General features: G+C 44.5%; 1 protein-coding gene across 5 annotated transcripts in view; it reads left to right on the forward strand.

Annotated features, from left to right (window-relative positions):
- JADE1 (jade family PHD finger 1) overlaps positions 1-17,751 on the forward strand; it is a 545,699-nt gene that overhangs the window by 236,579 nt on the left and 291,369 nt on the right. For all 5 annotated transcript variants that reach the window (XR_003854973.1, XM_029592138.1, XM_029592223.1 and 2 more), the window contains one exon: positions 14,859-15,070. Coding sequence is in view for 4 of the 5 variants with exons in the window: in XM_029592138.1 (XP_029447998.1) it covers positions 14,859-15,070 (212 nt within the window). In the remaining variant the exon portion in view is untranslated. The remainder of the gene's footprint in view (positions 1-14,858; positions 15,071-17,751) is intronic.

The following is a 17,751-nucleotide window of genomic DNA, read 5'->3' on the forward strand; positions in this document are numbered from 1 at the left end:
TGCCTCCTTAGGCGTGAGGCCGCGCCTCCTTACAGAATTTAAAGGGGCCTCGTCCTTCCAATTGACTTCACCTGTGCTTGTTAGGCCAGGCACAGGGAAGTATATAAGTAGACTGCCCACAGTCATTCCTTGACTTGGCAACTTCGTTGTTAGGAGTCTGCTTGCTTCGGTGAGTCTTCTGGTTCCTCGAGTTCCTGATTCCTGCTTCTTCTCTGTGATTCTTTGGTGTGTGACTTCGGACTGGCAAGTGGTGATCCCTCGGTGTGTGACCTCGGACTGGTAAGTGACAAACCTCTGGTACTCGACCTCTGTCCTCTTCCGGACAATCGTCTCCAAGGGCCCACCTAAGTCCCAGCGGCCCGGGTCCCTACGGGCTCCTCCCGGGGGGACTGCGGGCTTCCAGTGGCAAAAATCCAGTTGGCCCTTGCACCAACCTCACGCCTCCTCGACCTCTCAAAGGTCCACCTAAGTCCCAGCGGCCCGGGTTCCTACGGCCTCCTCCTGGGGGGACCGCGGGCTTCCTGTGGTGAAGATCCAGTTGGCTCTACTCCGACGTCACGACTCTTCGCTCTCTCAACGGCCATCTCGGTCTTCAGTGCCGAGGGTCAGCCAATCCCATCTTCTGTTCCGCCTCGTCACCCGACGGGGGAACTTTTGGAGCCACCTCCTAAGGTAATATCATTTTCCCGTCGGTCCAAGGGTTCACGATCCCTCCTTATCATAACATACAATTCTGGTTGCTGATTCTCAGAAAAGATATAGTTGCGATGGAGAAGGTACAGAGAAGGGCAACCAGAATGATAAAGGGGATGGAACAGCTCCCCTATGAGGAAAGGCTGAAGAGGTTAGGGCTATTCAGCTTGGAGAAGAGACGGCTGATAAAGGTCTTTAAGATCATGAGAGGTTTTGAATGAGTAGATGTGAATCGGTTATTTACACTTTCGAATAATAGAAGGTGTAGGGGGCATTTCATGAAGTTAGCAAGTAGCACATTTAAGACTAATCGGAGAAAATTCTTTTTTGCTCAAAGCACAATAAAGCTCTGGAATTTGTTGCCAGAGAATGTGGTTAGTGCAATTAGTGTAGCTGGGTTCAAAAAAGGTTTGGATAAGTTCTTGGAGGAGAAGTCCATTAATGGCTATTAATCAAGTTTACTTAGGGAATAGACACTGCTATTAATTGCATCAGTAGCATGGGATCTTCTTAGTGTTTGGGTAATTGCCAGGTTCTTATGGCCTGGTTTGGTGTCTGTTGGAAACAAGATGCTGGGCTTGATGGACCCTTGGTCTGACCCAGCATGGCAATTTCTTATGTTCTTATATCATGACAATGCATCTGCCTTAATACTGTTCAAGCCAAGGCAATAGGAGGTAATGAACTGGACACTGGAGACAGGTAAACCCATTGGGTTTGCTGAGCATTCAGACTAGCAGCATCAATATAATGTCAATATTTATATTTCATGAGCACTGTGATTGGAAATGGGTCTCCTTCCAGCAGGAGTCTCCACTTTTCCAAACTCCACTTAATGGCTAGGAGTTCTCAGATTCCCACATCATAGTTGCATTCTCTGGGATGGATCTTTCGAGAGAGGTAACCACATGCATGGAGCTGGGGAGTCCAGATTTATTTTTTTTGTGACAAGACTGAATCTGTACCACCCTTGTATGCATTCACTTCTGAAATGAAAGACATTGCTGGATCAGCGTGATGCAGGATTGGAGCTGATTCAAAGAATTGCTTCAGTTCTTTGAAGGCCTGCTGAGCTTGGGGATTCCAAGAATTCTTTGGAATAAGGGCCATAAGTGAAATTACTATTTTGGAGAAGTTTTGGATAAAGCACCAATAATAGTTAACAAAGCCTAGAAAATCTCATGTATTTTGAGACCCAAAGGGTACAGGCCAATTAAGTACTGCAGGTTCATTTCAAAAAAGCTGCTGGTGGCGAAGTAGAGAGGACTTCTACTACATGCTGCCAGTAGATAGCCATTTTCAGGGAGAAGTTCAAGATGTCAGTGTAGACCACTACATATTGGGAGATGAGGTCTTGGGAGATGAGGTCTTGAAAGATGACTTTGATAAAGGTTTGGAATACAGCAGAGGTATTACAAAGTCCAAAGGGCATGACCATATAGTTATAGTAATTGTTCCTAGTATTGAAAGCAGTCTTCAGTTGCCACCTTGTAGCATATGAATGAAGCATTAAGCCCCTGCAAATCCAGCTTGGCAAAAATCTGGGCATCCTGAATTCTTATGTGTTCAGAGATTAGTGGCAGGGGATAATGATCCTTAACTGTGAACCTTTTGAGGCCATGGTGGTCAGTACAGGGCCTAGGCTCCATCTTTCTTTTTATTTGAAGAAGAATCTTGTGCCAGCAGGAGCTTAGACAACTCTAGACTCAAGCCAGATTTTCCTTAATGTATTTGGACATTCCCACTGTCTGGTCTTGAAAATAAGGCTATGTCTGGCCTTGTGACAGCATGGCTTCAGGAAGCAGTTTGATGGCACAATCATACTCCTGATGCTTAGGGAAGTGTCTCTGCTTGCTTTTTGCTGTAAACATCTACAAAAGCATGGTATTTTCAGAAGGCCCGGGGGTATTTCTACTAAAGAGGCCATAAGGATAGAGGCTACAGACCACAGGTCCAGAACACAAGAAGAGAAGCAAGAAGGTGACCAAGAGACAGTCTGTCCTAAATGCCAATCAGTGAGTGGGTTATGTAACTGAAGTTATGGTAACTCCAGGAGAACCTGGAGTTACCATAGTAAATTCAAGTTCACTGTGATGGGTTGCACCTATTTTTGATTCAAGGGTCAACCATCAGTGGCAACAACAGAGACGGGTGTAGGATTGGGTCAGATAGGAATTACATGCAGATGAACAAAATCCAGACTGATGAAATTGCCTGCTGAATGGAGTCTGAGGATGATGGTCTCCAATCCCAATGGCCAACACAAGGAGACAGACTGAGAGATGCTGGGCTTAAATGATTGAGGGAAACCTCAGCATGATCCAAGGGAATCTGCTCCTGTGATGTTTTGATGCTCCATATCTCTTCAGCGGTGCCTTAAGATGTAAGGAAGCTCAGTGCATCTAGGCAGCCCCTCTGCAACAGATCCTTCTGGGTTTCCTTTCCCAAGGTGTTGTCATTGCTCCTGTTCCTGCTAGTCTACCAGACCTTTAACCTGTTCCTGTGTCTGCACCAATCCTTGCCTTTTATTCACCTTGTACTGCTCTGGTCTCCTTGCCTGTTCTGGTTCCTGCTGCCCTGCTTTTGTTTCGCCTTTGGACTTGACTGCTTGTTACTGACCCAGTCTGGCCCTTTGATGTTGATTTGTTTCCTGCCTCCCCTGACCTTATCTTGCCTTCTCATTTCTAACTGTCAGAGATGAATATTGATCAGACTAGGTTTACACAGACAACTTCTGACCTAGTGTCTGAGGCAAGCACAAGAGAAGCAAAGTCTCTGTGTTTGGGAAAGGCAAGTGCCAATGCAATCCAGTTCCTTAGGCTCCATGAATGGCATAATAAGATTGGTCTATGGGACTGTATGGGGGCATAGGGCTCGTAGCAGAAAGCTGGAACATCAATTTTCGTTTTTGAATATAGGCGTGCAGGCACAAACACAACAGGATCAAGGCATCTAACCCTGAAGGCAACTTCCGGCAGGTCAGCTCATGCTTGATCCGATCTGCTAATACATTCCAGAAGGCCACAAGAAGAATCTCATTATTTCAGCCCATCTCTGCCACAACTGTGCAGAATTCCACAGCTTATTGTCCAACTATACGGGTCTCTTGTTTCAGGTGGAGAAGGGAGGAAGAGACTGAAATCAAACTGCCTGGGTGATAAAACAAAAAATTTTTTTAAACATCTTAATAAAAGCTTTATAATCCAAAATCCAAACTTGTTTTTCTCATGGTGGGGGAGGTCCAAGCTGGAATCTTTCCAGTCAGCAGTAATATTATGTATGCCACTCTTGGCCAGGAAAATGGGTGGCTTGCAGGGTAAAGACTGTAGAGCATAGATTGCAAAAGCCCTGGTAGGATTTTGGATTTTCAGCAAAGTGCAGGGTGGCTTCGCCTTGAGGCTCCGTAACTCCACAAATTTCCTTTTAAGGCAAAGTTACTCTTTGGATAACATCTGGAGAAGTTAATTAAGGTTCTAGGAGAGTCTAAGCTAGAAACCTTTAGATGAAAGAGACTGTCTAGCATATCAAGTCTAATACAAGTCATGGTTGTTTCAGGGATGTCAAGATTTTCAACCTGGGAGATTTTCTGCCCAATTGGGAAGGTATCATGGCAGGACTCTGACTTTTATGGAGCTAGGAAGTCGAGGAGTGACAATATCAGGTCTTCTGGAGCTTTTTGTTAAGCCTAATGATAGGCTGTGGGTCCTATTCCAGATGGTCTCTGTAAGCAGTCACCTCCAGAGCTCACTGGCAAGTCCAAATAACCTAGGGGCTTTGGTCCAAAAGGAGGCTTCATAGACCATAATCTAACTGGAAGCCAGAGCCATAAGGCTGGCTCTGTGGCCTATTCTGCCATTAGTGAAGGGAGCAGCAGTTTGGGGTCTCTCTAATACCACAGCAGAAACTTACATATACAGGCAAGAACAATCGGGCCTGTTGGTGGCCTAAGAAGCCAAGTATGCTGTTCTTCTGGGCACAATGGTCTCTCCTACAATTCTCAAGAGCTCACACTGCAGGAATAGTGAAGATAATACCAATTTCCTCAGCAGAAATATGTTGGACCCCGCGGAGAGTTCATCCAGGTAGCTTACTGGATGATAATAGATTGAGGCATTACTCATAAGGACTTAATGGTAACATGTACTAACTCTAATGCTAGCAGATTCTTCAGCTGCAGAAAGGATTGGCGTTCTTGTGGAGCTGATGCCATAATCTAGCCAAGGTTAAAGAACGACTCCTTTGTTTTTTCTCCTTGGCCTTTCATAGGCAGGATTCTGAGAAGAATAGAGGATCACCTGTTGACGCACATCCTGGTGACTTTAGTCTGGCCAAAGACTATGGTGTACTGATCTGATGAGGCTGAAGGCTGAGGTCTGCAAAATCATGAAAGGACTTGAACAGGTTAATGTAAATCAGTTATTTACACTCTGATAGGACTAGGGGGCACTCCATGAAGTTAGCTCATTTGAAATAAATCGAAGAAAATTCTTTCACTCAGCGCATAGTTAAGCTCTGGAATTCATTGCCAGAGGATGTGGTTATGGCAGTTAGTGTAACTGGGTTTAAAATCAGTTTGGATAAGTTCCTAGAGGAAAAATCCATAAACTGCTATTAATTATTACACAGGTACTTGTGACTTGGATTGGCCACTGTTGGAAACAGGAATCTGGGCTTGATGGACCCTTGATCTGACCCAGTATGGCATATCTTGTGTTCTTATGGCATTTCATTCTATCTTCCCTTTTTCATGGCCTGTTATGACAAGGCAAGTTCTGGTGGTGGATCCAGCACCATTTTCTCATACAGCTTGGCCCCAAAGATTTACTTGTTTCAGTTGTGCAGGAAAGGCTATTCAGCAGTGATGTCTACCTTATTGAAGATCCATAAGAAATTTTTCATTGGCTTATGTTTGGGTCTGGTGTCTTGCTGAAGCTTCTTGCTGAGCTTTGACAGTTTTTCCCTGGTGGGTACATATCTAACCACTTTGACTTTCCTATAAAGAGCTTTGGGTAGAACAAGGCTTCCCAAACCTGTCCTGGGGAACCCACAGCCAGTTGGGTTTTCAGGATATCCATGGAAATGTATCATGCATATTCATTGTGGATATCCTGAAAACCCGACTGGCTGTGGGGTCCCCAGGACAGGTTTGGGAAGCCCTGGGGTTGAACTTAAGGATTCAAATTGTACCTATTCAAGTTTAATTCAAGGGATCTGTGACTTCCCATCCTGATGTTTCATTTTGATTACCTCCTTAAGGGCCCTGATTTCCCAGTGGGATTTTCATCTGATTCTTAGTGCTTTTGTGTGTTTCTCTTGAGCCTCATAGACATGGTTTTCTGGAGGATTTCTTATAAAGATGATATTTCAGGTGACCTTATGTTCAGCCAGACATGTATTGGGCTTTTCAGGCATTCTCTTGCAGGAATCCCTACCTAGTGCTGTCTGTAGAATCAGTCTTGTTTATCTGGAAAAGGATAGCTCTCTCCATTTCATGGATGTTTGAATCCTCTTCAGATATCTAAAGATTGACTGATCCTATTAGGAAGACTGATAGGTTGTTTATTCAGTGGATCTTGCCAGTGAGAGTAAATGTCAAGCTGTTTGAACACATCAAAGACTATCTCATCAGCATATTTGCTGAACGGCCTACATGCTATGGAGTCATTTCATGTTCATTCAGCAAGGGTTCAGCATCCTCTTGGGCATTGTCTACAATGATTGCTCTGGAGGACATTTGTAAGGCAGCTTCTTGGTCATCCTTACATTTGTTTACTAATCATTACAGATTAGTTGTACAGGCCAAGGGAGATGCAACTTTTGGGATAGGTGAGGGAAGACTCAGGAACAATGATAGGAAATGTTTCTTCACAGAAAGGATGCATGGAATACCCTTCTGTGAAAGGTGACAGATGAAAACAGTAATGGAATTCAAAAGGGCATGGGACAAACTTAAAGGATCCCTGTTGGCTTGTGAATGGAAATGGAGTAGTTTACATTTAGGCTTCAGGGTGCCCTGCATAGAGCAGCAGTTGCTACTGCCCTTAATAGAAGACTTGAGTGAGCCTGCATGGGGCAGCAGTTGCAACTACCCTAAAACTAAAGGAAAATAATAATTAAAAAAAAATGCTGGGCAGATTGGATGAACCATTTTGGTCTTTATCTGCTATCATTCACTGTTACTTTGTTAATCCTAGAAACACGACAGCAGAAAAAGACCATATGGCCCATCCATCCAATTTATTTAGCCCTTTCAATTCCCATCATTCCCTCAAAGATCCCATGTATTTATCACATGCTTTCTTGAATTCAGATACTGTTTTTGTCTCTACCCATGTTAGAATGGGCTCTGGAACTTCCCAATCATCCATGAGGAGAAAGGAGAAATTTAGTAATTTCATTTCCTTGAATCCTGCTAGACTAGTCTATAAGAACATAAGAAATTGCCATGCTGGGTCAGACCAAGGATCCATCAAGCCCAGCATCCTGTTTCCAATAGAGGCCAAACCAGGCCACAAGAACCTGGCAAGTACCCAAACACGAAGAAGATCCCATGCTACTGATGCCAGTAATAGCAGATCTCTTCTGAGCAGTCAGTGGCTGAAATCTATTTTCTTTGGCTGAAAGTCATTTGGGTTTTAGGAAACTTTAAAGGCTCTTTATGGATTTTCTATACCTGGCTGTTTTTTCATTTCTATTTCTTCTTTTCTGTTCCCTTTGGAATTTGAGAGGGGAATAGTGGTTGGAGGGTTTCCTACTGTCTCCAAGGTTTTTCATAGTGATTTTATAGTTTCATATACATTGCTTTGGCAAATGCCTAGCATGCACCACTCTTTAAAGGCAGTGGTGATATTGCTGAAAAGATTTGTGGTTCTCTGTCTCCATTTGCTGGCAGGATGGCTTAAACCCATGCATATGAACTAGTCGAGCTGCATTGAAGTAAAGGAAGTTTAAAGGTAAGATTAAATTTCTCTGTTTGTCAGCTCTATTTAAATCTATATGTTGTAGCTTTTTTTTTTTTTTTTTTTTTTAACATCCTCTCTTGTCATATTATAATTTCCCTGTTTTAACAGTATCCTTTGATGCCTTACTCCGAACCATGTGCTCCTGAGCATTGGCTTTCCCCTGTGATCTAATTTAAAGACTATTCTGTCTTCTTTGTAATTGTGCGAGCAGTCAAGTTTCATTGTGATTAAGGTGGAGCCCATCCCATCAAAATAGTCTCCCCTTCCCCAAAAAGGTTTCCTAGTTATTAGTGAATCTAAAGTCCTCCCCATACCATCATCTCATCCACATATTGAGACTCTGCAGCTTAGCCTGCCTCTGAAGTCCTTTGTGTAGAAGATAAGCGCATTTCAGAGAATGCAGCTGTATATTCTAGATTTCCATTTCCTATTTAAAGGCTTAAATTTCAGCTCTAGAACCTTTTGCACCTAGACAGTAAAATAAGTATGCTACTTTTATACCAGGCAAGCAAGTTAACAAGCAATCCTTATGACTGCCAGTCACCCAACTGTTCATTTTCTTAATGATTTTGAGTCGCCAATATCAACAGCAGTTCTATCACTACCCTCCTAGGCACATGGTTCTGGAGATACATCCTCTGTGAAATCATTGTTAGTTCTCTCTAGCAGTCTGGAAAGTTACTTCCCTAACAGCTGATCCAAGTGTTTTTGCAGTGTTTTCAGAATTATTAGTGTTTTTCAGTATTATGGATTTGGGAGAAGGGTTTTAAGAACATAAGAAGTTGCAAAAACTGGGTCAGAACAAGGGTCCATCAAGCCCAGCATGCTGTTTCCAATGGACTTCTCCAAAAACTTATCCAGAACTTTTTATCCCAGCTACACTAACTGCCTTAACCACATTCTCTTGCAACAAATTCCAGAGCTTATTTGTGCATTAAGTGAAAAATAATTTTCTCTTGTTTGCTTTAAATGCGCTGCTTGCTAACTTTATGGATTGCCCCCTAGTCCTTCTATTATTCGAAAGAGTAAATAATCGATTTCACATTTACCCGTTCTGGACCTCTCATGATTTTATAGACCTCTATCATATCCCCCTTCAGCCGTCTCTTCTCCAAGCTGAATAGCCCTAACCTCTTCAGCATTTCATCATAGAGGAACCATTCCATCCCCTTTATCATTTTGGTTGTCCTTCTCTGTACCTTCTCCAGTGCAACTATGTATATATTTTTTGAGATGCAGCAATCAGAATTATACACAATACTCAAGGTGCGGTCTCACCATGGAGCAATACAGAGGCATTTGACATTTTTCGTTTTATTCATTCCTTCCTAATAATTCCTAACATTTGCTTGCTTTTTTGACTGCTGTAACACACTGAGCCGAAGATTTCAATGTATTATCTACTATGATGCCTAGATCTTTTTCCTGGGTGGTAGCTCCTAATATGGAACCTAACATGTAACTAAAGCATGGGTTATTTTTCCTTATATTCATCACTTTGCACTTATCCATATTCTATTTCATCTGCCATTTGGATGCCCAATCTTCCAGTCTTGTAAGGTCCTCCTGCAATTTATCAGTCTGCTTGTGATTTAATTACTCTGAATAATTTTATATCATCTGCAAATTTGATTACATCAGTCATCGTATTTCTTTCCAAATCATTTAAAATATATTGAAAAGCACCGGTCCTAGTACAGATCCCTGAGGCACTCTGTTTATCCTTTTCCACTTAATTGACCATTTAATCCTACTCTGTTTCCTGTCCTTTAACAGGTTTGTAATCCATGAAAGGTCATCGCCTCCTATCCCTTGACTTTTTAGTTTTCTTAGAAGCCTCTCATGAGGGACTTTGTCAAACGCCTTCTGAAAATCCAATACACCATATCTACTGGTTCACCTTTATACACATTTATTAACCCCTGCAAAAAAGTGAAGCAGATTTGTGAGGCAAGACTTCCTTTGGATAAATCCATGCTGACTGTGTTCCAATCAACCATGTCTTTCCATATGCTCTGTGATTTTGATCTGTAGAATAGTTTCCACGACTTTTCCCGGCACTGAAATCGGGCTCATTGGTCTGTAGCCTCCCGGATCGCCTCTGGAGTCCTTTTTAAATATTGGGGTCACACTGGCCACTCTCCAGTCTCTTCTCCAGCCACTCTCCAGTCTCTTCTCCAGCCATTCTGCAGAGGGACGGGACGTGAGAGGCCTGCGCAGCCGGCGCCGAGACCCACCGGGGTAAGGCCCTTAAACTCACCCTCACCCCGGCAGACCTCCGTGCCGACCACGAGGCACCGATCGCAGCCCACCGGCTCCTCCCTCAGCCCTCCTCCGGGCCGACAGCCAACCAGACGCACCGCAGCGCCGCCAATCACGGCAGGGCCAGGAGCCCTTTAAACTCACCCGCGGCGACGAAGGAACCCTCTTCTCCAGCCATTCTGCAGAGGGACGGGACGTGAGAGGCCTGCGCAGCCGGCGCCGAGACCCACCGGGGTAAGGCCCTTAAACTCACCCTCACCCCGGCAGACCTCCGTGCCGACCACGAGGCACCGATCGCAGCCCACCGGCTCCTCCCTCAGCCCTCCTCCGGGCCGACAGCCAACCAGACGCACCGCAGCGCCGCCAATCACGGCAGGGCCAGGAGCCCTTTAAACTCACCCGCGGCGACGAAGGAACCCTCTTCTCCAGCCATTCTGCAGAGGGACGGGACGTGAGAGGCCTGCGCAGCCGGCGCCGAGACCCACCGGGGTAAGGCCCTTAAACTCACCCTCACCCCGGCAGACCTCCGTGCCGACCACGAGGCACCGATCGCAGCCCACCGGCTCCTCCCTCAGCCCTCCTCCGGGCCGACAGCCAACCAGACGCACCGCAGCGCCGCCAATCACGGCAGGGCCAGGAGCCCTTTAAATCCTCCACAGTGAACAGGCGTCGCACGCCGTGCGTCGCACAACGAAGGAGCACGACAAAGGGGCTGGCCCCTTTGTCTCGCCCCTTCGTTGCAGCCCCGAGGAGCCCCGATCACCACCTGGGGATTTCCGCCGTGGTCCTGCGGCCTACAATTAAACACAGGCCCCTTGCAGATGACTCCACCCACCTGGGGATAACGAAAGCTACCTGAAGCTCTACTGACCTACCACCACATCTCCGAAGCCCAGGCACAAGAAGGACTCTTACAGACTGTTCAAATAGCACCCAGACCAACGGTGAGTCAGCAGTTTTCGTCCACCTCTCTCGATAGGCTCCCCAGAAACACTTGTCTCATGTTACCTTTGCTCCACTAATGCTAATGTCACCTGCTGATTTCTCATTTGTAAAAGTAAATTGTGTATGTTAATGTGTTCCTTACAATCCCTGCAGTAAACAACCTTTACTACCCACACCTATCAACCACCTACCATTCTGCCACCCACCCATCAATCAGCAATATGGGTTATCAACACATCCAACACATTCCCACCATTACACACTTCTACACTCCATATAAAGTGATCCGAGACACATACCAAACCATACAACACCGATCACTTATACCCATAATGGCTTCTCCCCTTTCACAACTGATAGGTTTAATGACCTTCTCTATTCTACTCCTAAATGCACAATCTATTGTAAAGAAAACCACCATACTATATGACATACTTACTGACGAATCTCCTGATATATGTGCCATCACAGAATCCTGGTTAAAGGATACTGACACTGCACTAACCAACCAACTCCCCACAGACCTTTATAACATATTCTCCATTCCTAGACCCAAAAAGAAAGGGGGTGGACTACTCCTTGCAGCCAAAAAGAGATTCAACTTCTCTCTCCAATCTGCTCCCCCCCCACCCAAATTAGAGATCAGCATCTTTAGGTCCAACTCTCTCCAACTCTGCTTAATGTACGCCCCTCCCGGCATCCTAGAAAAGAACCCCTCCCCCCTCATAGAATACATTGCCAAACATATAAACATTGCCAACCCAGTCATCATTCTCGGAGACTTCAATCTCCATGTTGACTGTGATCCCCTCTCCCCATCATGCGAAACCTTTTTGACAGCCATGAATGCCCTTGGACTCAAACAGATTGTGACTAACCCCACACACAAAGCGGGTCATACCCTTGACCTTATTTTTACTCATACCCTAATTCAAGCTGACCACCCCATCTGTACGCCTATTCCCTGGTCAGATCACTACCGTATTGATACATGGTGCACTATACAGGATTCCCCCAAATCCCCACTACCTTCAAAAACAATCAGTTTCCGTAAACAGGCTAAAACCGAAGATATAATAGAGGCCCTAACAGAAGAGCTACCTAACATAGACCTTACAGATGCTAACTCCGCCACCTCCTCATGGTTCCAAATCACCACCAACATAGCAGATAGACTCTGCCCCTCTCAAACCAAAAAAATCAACTTAGAAAAGAATAACAAAAAACCATGGTATGTAAACGAACTTAAAACCATGAAACTAAAGCTCCGTAAGTTAGAAAAAACCTGGCGAAGGAACCGCCTTCCCACCGCACTACTACAGTTTCGCACACAATTACACGCCTACCGAAAAGCCACAGAAAAAGCAAAGAAAGATTTCTACGCCACAAAAATCCACCAATTCCAGTTCAACCCACAAGCTCTCTTCCAATATGTAAACAGCCTCATCATTTCTCAAGACAGATGCAATCCCGGCAATGAGAATGAAACAAAATGTGAGAATCTAGCATCTTATTTCCTTTCCAAAGTGGAAACCATTATGGCACGCTTCACAGCTCATCCTGGTCCCTCAAACTCACCTACACCTAAAATCACCTCTATAAACGGCATCATCCAAACCACACACTCACTCCCACACACAAAAAACCCTAATTCCTCCCTATGGAACTTCGAAAACACATCTGCACTAGAAATTGAAACTACACTCAAAAGAATCAAACCTGCCTATCACCCCTCAGACAACCTACCCACCAAAATACTACTCACAAGCCCTTCTACTACAGCCAAACACATCGCAAACATACTGAACAAATCCATCACCCTAGGCCAAGTCCCAAAGCAACTCAAGCATGCCATTATCAAACCCACCCTCAAACAACCTAATTTGGATCCCAATGAACTAGCCAACTATCGCCCAGTATCAAACCTCCCATTCCTCTCCAAAATACTGGAAAAGATTATCAACAAACAACTCACAGAATACATTGATGAACACAACATACTCTCCACATCCCAATATGGTTTTCGCAAACACCATAGTACGGAAACTCTTCTCATCACCCTCTCAGAATCCATACTTAAAGCCATGGACAACGGACAATCACACATACTCGCACTATTAGATATCTCTGCGGCGTTTGACACTGTCAACCACCTCACACTAATCAAACGCCTCATGGAAATTGGCATTGCTGGCTCAGCCCTACTATGGTTCCAATCATACCTTAGTGACAGAAGCTACAGTGTAAAAATTGGTTGTAACAAGTCCAACCCCGTAAAACTATCTCAAGGAGTACCACAGGGTTCATCCCTCTCTTCTACCCTCTTTAATATATACCTCATCCCCCTCTGCCATCTCCTCTCTAAACTGGGTATCCAGCACTTTATATATGCGGACGACGTGCAGATACTCATCCCTATTAAGGATTCCATTACAAACGCAATGAAGATCTGGAACTCTGTGCTATCTGAGATAAATAATTTGCTCTCCGATAACTTCCTAGCACTCAATACTAACAAAACAGAGCTACTCCTTCTCTCCCCTCCTAACAACCCCTCACGCTATCTCTCCCCCACATCCCAACTACCTGATCGCCCTCCTACACTACAAGTCCGCAACCTTGGCATTATAATAGATGACCAATTTAACCTTAAAAAATTCATTTCAGCCACTATAAAAAGCGGATTCTTCAAACTCCACACACTGAAGAGAATCAAACCTCTTCTTCATACCTCCGACTTCCGCACAGTTCTGCAAGCTATGATCCTGTCCAAACTTGATTATTGTAACGCTATCCTCCTTGGCTTACCAAAAAGTACCCTACAACCTCTACAGTTATTACAAAATGCTGCGGCACGCATCCTTACCAACACACACCGTCATGACCACATCACACCAGTCCTTCAATCTTTACATTGGCTCCCTGTAACCTCCAGGATAATATATAAAGTACTCACGCTAATACACAAAGCAATTCATAATCAGGACATGCAATGGTTCCCAGAACATCTCCTGCTTCACACTCCAAGACCCACAAGAACACATCACCTAGCCAAACTCCAAATACCCTCTCCTAAGTGCTTGAAACATATCACCTTTAGAGAGCGATCCTTTATCATATCAGGAACCTCCCACTGGAACAAAATGCCTTCCCAACTACGCCAGGAACCTTGCCACAAAACATTTAAGCACAATCTTAAAACATGGCTGTTCAAACTAGCGTATCCTGACTAATAAACTGACTCCCCACATAGATTCGACATCACCGTCCATTTGACCACCTACCGACCGCTCATTTGACCCTCTCACCTTCTTTTTTTCTCTCCCTACCCCATCTGACCCTCTCCCCACCCTTCTGACCCTCGCCCATTCTACACCCCCCACCCTCTCCTTCCCCCCCTTCTTTACTCTAGGTTCCCTCCTCTTCTTCCCCCCCAATCATCATTATTGCTTATTTAACCTACTTGTTAATATCAACTTGTACATTTGTATATATTTCTCGTATTATTCTCCCCTGCCCTTGTTAATCCCTACCTGTTAATGTTATTATTGTAAAGCCTGTTGCTAATTTATGTTACATTGTGAACCGAGGTGATGTTTTGCAAACGTGCCTCGGTATATAAGAAACCTCTAAATAAATAAATAAATAAATGATAGATTAGAAATTTTAACTAACAGATCTGAAATTTTATTCTTGAATTCCTTCAGAACCCTGGGGTGCATACCATCCAGTCCAAGTGATTTGCTACTCAGTAAATTTTGCTACTCAGTAGAAATGTAAAGGGGAAAAATGGTGGCAGAATGTAATGTGCAGTTGGTATTTTGATCCTAAAATTCTGAATTGGAGCAGTTGTGATAACACTTCAGCTGTAATTTGAATATATGAACATAAATTGCAGTATCAGTGAGGAGCTGTTAATGATGATAAGCTGTTCTTTAAATGTGCTGTTCTGTGTGCTCATGTTTAAAATTAATATATATTATGTTTGTGAACCAGGAATAACTGAACTGGATGAATATACCATGGAAAGGGTCATGGAGGAGTTTGAGCAAAGATGTTATGACAACATGAATCATGCTATTGAGACTGAGGAAGGGCTTGGAATCGAGTATGATGAAGATGTGGTCTGTGATGTCTGTCAGTCTCCAGACGGAGAAGATGGCAATGAAATGGTCTTTTGTGATAAATGCAACATCTGTGTACATCAGGTATGCTCATAAGCCCATGCACATAGGGGCTGCTGTACTATCAATTTATTTTAATGTAGAGGACAGGGTTACAGGAGACGAGAGCACAAGGGAGGATCCAAGAAAACCTTTAATTGTTCTTACTAGGAATAGCAAAGAATCTATTTAAAAAAGATTACAGCAGTGATTTAAATGTTTAAAACATTTTTGTATCCATAACAGACTCCTATACAATTTAATTGTTAAGTACTTATTCTTGGAGCCCTCTGGTATGGATAGCTTGGAGGTACTTTTTTGGCATGTAGGCTGCATTAGCCAGGACCCCTAGACTCGTGTGTTTGTGCAACAGCAAGAAGGGCTGCCAAAATCCAGCTCTTCCTATGGAATTGGTTGATTCTTCTGGAATCACCACAGGAGACCAGGGATTGAGCTTGGTCTGTGAGGCAGTGGTTGTGTGGTGCATTTTAATTTTTTTCTCCCTCCCTCCTGTGCTGATCAGCAGCAGGATATGAAGCTAAATCATACTTCTCTCTCTACCTCTCTCTCTCTCTGTCTATCTCTCGCTCTGTGTCTTTCTTGCTCCCTGGGTCGACTGCTGCTTTGAACATGTGGTAGATCTTAAAGCCATATGGTTCAAAGCAGCAGATGTCTGGACAGCAGAAGGCAATAACACGACCTCAATTGATACTAATGCTCTTGTGCTGGGCGATTAGCACGGGAGACTGAAGGAAAGAGATGCTGGAGAAATGTTATGAAAGAACTGAGGGATAGGTTTTTTGTGGAGGAAGGGATGTAATATGAAAGAGGAACTGGGGTTGAATGTTTGGAATGGAAGTTGTGAAATAATGTGAATTTGGTGGGGGGAGAGGATGATGTATGAAAGGAATGGGGGTTTGTGGTGGGGCTGTGTGAAGGAGGGGCCTAGGGAACTGGGAGGTGTGAAAGGGACTGGGGAGCATAGGTGTGTATATGTGCACTTGGAATGACACCTTGGATTGGGATAGGAAAGGGTGAAAAAAACACTGGTGTAAGGAGAGGAAGAGAAGAGAAGACCAGAGTGGGGATGCTAAGGGGAGCAGGGCTGGAGCCTGGGGAGGAACACTTCTATTTTTGGATCCCAAACCCTCCCAAAGATACTAAAACATCCCTCTATCCCTCTCTACTCTTTCTTCTCATCCTCCTCCCACCCCCTAATCTGTTGTTCTTCTTCTGCCTCTCTCTCCCCGAATCTCTCTTGCTGTCTTTTCCCCATCCCAAAGATTTACATTTTTTTCCATCCCGCACATCCATACCAGATATTCCCTCATCCTTAAAGCTCCTAAAAACAAATTATGCACCTAAACAAGTTTGGAAAACTATTATAAAAACATATTTACAATATTTAATGTACATAATTCAAATGTATGCAAATGTTTTACAGGGTTGCTGCAGAATTTCTTAACACTTGCTGTAGAATATACCCCAAACTGTTGCAGGAAACTAGGGGCTCAGCTGTAACTTTTATATTTCTTATTAAACAAAATCAATCAGCTCAAAAAAGCGGAAAAGATGATCATAAAAAATAGCAAGCCAAGGGATAAAAGTTGGAAAGCTGTGACCACAAATGCTTGAAGTCTGGGCAATAAAATCCCAGAGCTGCAGGCCCTAAAGGTGGAAGTGAATTTGGACATTGTTGCTGTTAGAGACATGGTTCGCTGAGTCTCATGATTGGGATATGGCCACCTGGGCTATAACTTATTAAAGAAGGACAAGGGATGTGGGGTAGGAAAGAAGCATTATCCCAGGACAAGCAGGATGCTAGTCCTCACATATGGGTGACATCAATAATGGAGCCCTATGTACGGAAAACTTCTCTCAAAGTTTCTATGAAACTTTTGAATGGCACTGGAGTGCCTACTGAGCATGCCCAGCATGCTATGATATTCCCTGCCACAGGGGTCTCTCCTCAGTCTTCTTTTTTCCGCGAAGCGGTTAGCCTCGCGGTTTGATTGGAGTCTGAGGTGAAATTTCATCTCCACAAAAAATCAGAAAATTTCAATTAAATTTTTATCCATCGAGGGGTTTTTCCCATTTGTTACCGGCTGGTAACTTTTTTCTCTTTCGATTCCCGGCTGGGAACGATAAAATTCGGGTTCGCCGTCGACGGCTGTCCGGCGCCATGGCCTCCGGGTTCAAAAAATGCCCGAATTGTAATAGAACAATGTCTATTACTGATCCGCATGGTGAGTGTGTTCTTTGCCTCGGCAAGGATCACAACATCCAAGCGTGTTCATCCTGTGCTGAAATGACCACGAAAGGTCGACGACTGAGGGCCGAAAGGATGGAGCAGCTCTTTTCAGTCCAGCTGCTGCCAAGACCGTCGACGTCGGCCCAGTCTTCGCCATCGGCCTCGGTTCGGCAGTTACTATTAAAAAAGAAACTACCGGCTGCGGGGGACGCTTCCACTCCATCCCCGTCGATTTCATCGAAGGCATCCACTTCAGGAAGCGACAAACAGCCTGAGAAGCATCGCCATCAACATCGACGACGGCGGGAGTCAGTGTCCGGAGACACTAACACAGGTACGGCCTCCCCTGCTAAGAAAACCCGGACGGAAGCAGAGGCTCCAAGGCCTACTGATGGGCGATCCCCACCGATATCGGTGCCGGGTTCCGAACCTCCTCAGGGCCCTGAGGAGGAATCGGCATCGCCAACACCGCCTC

Source organism: Rhinatrema bivittatum, chromosome 1 (genome assembly GCF_901001135.1).
Source record: "Rhinatrema bivittatum chromosome 1, aRhiBiv1.1, whole genome shotgun sequence".
In the NCBI taxonomy this organism is placed as follows: Eukaryota; Metazoa; Chordata; class Amphibia; order Gymnophiona; family Rhinatrematidae; genus Rhinatrema; species Rhinatrema bivittatum.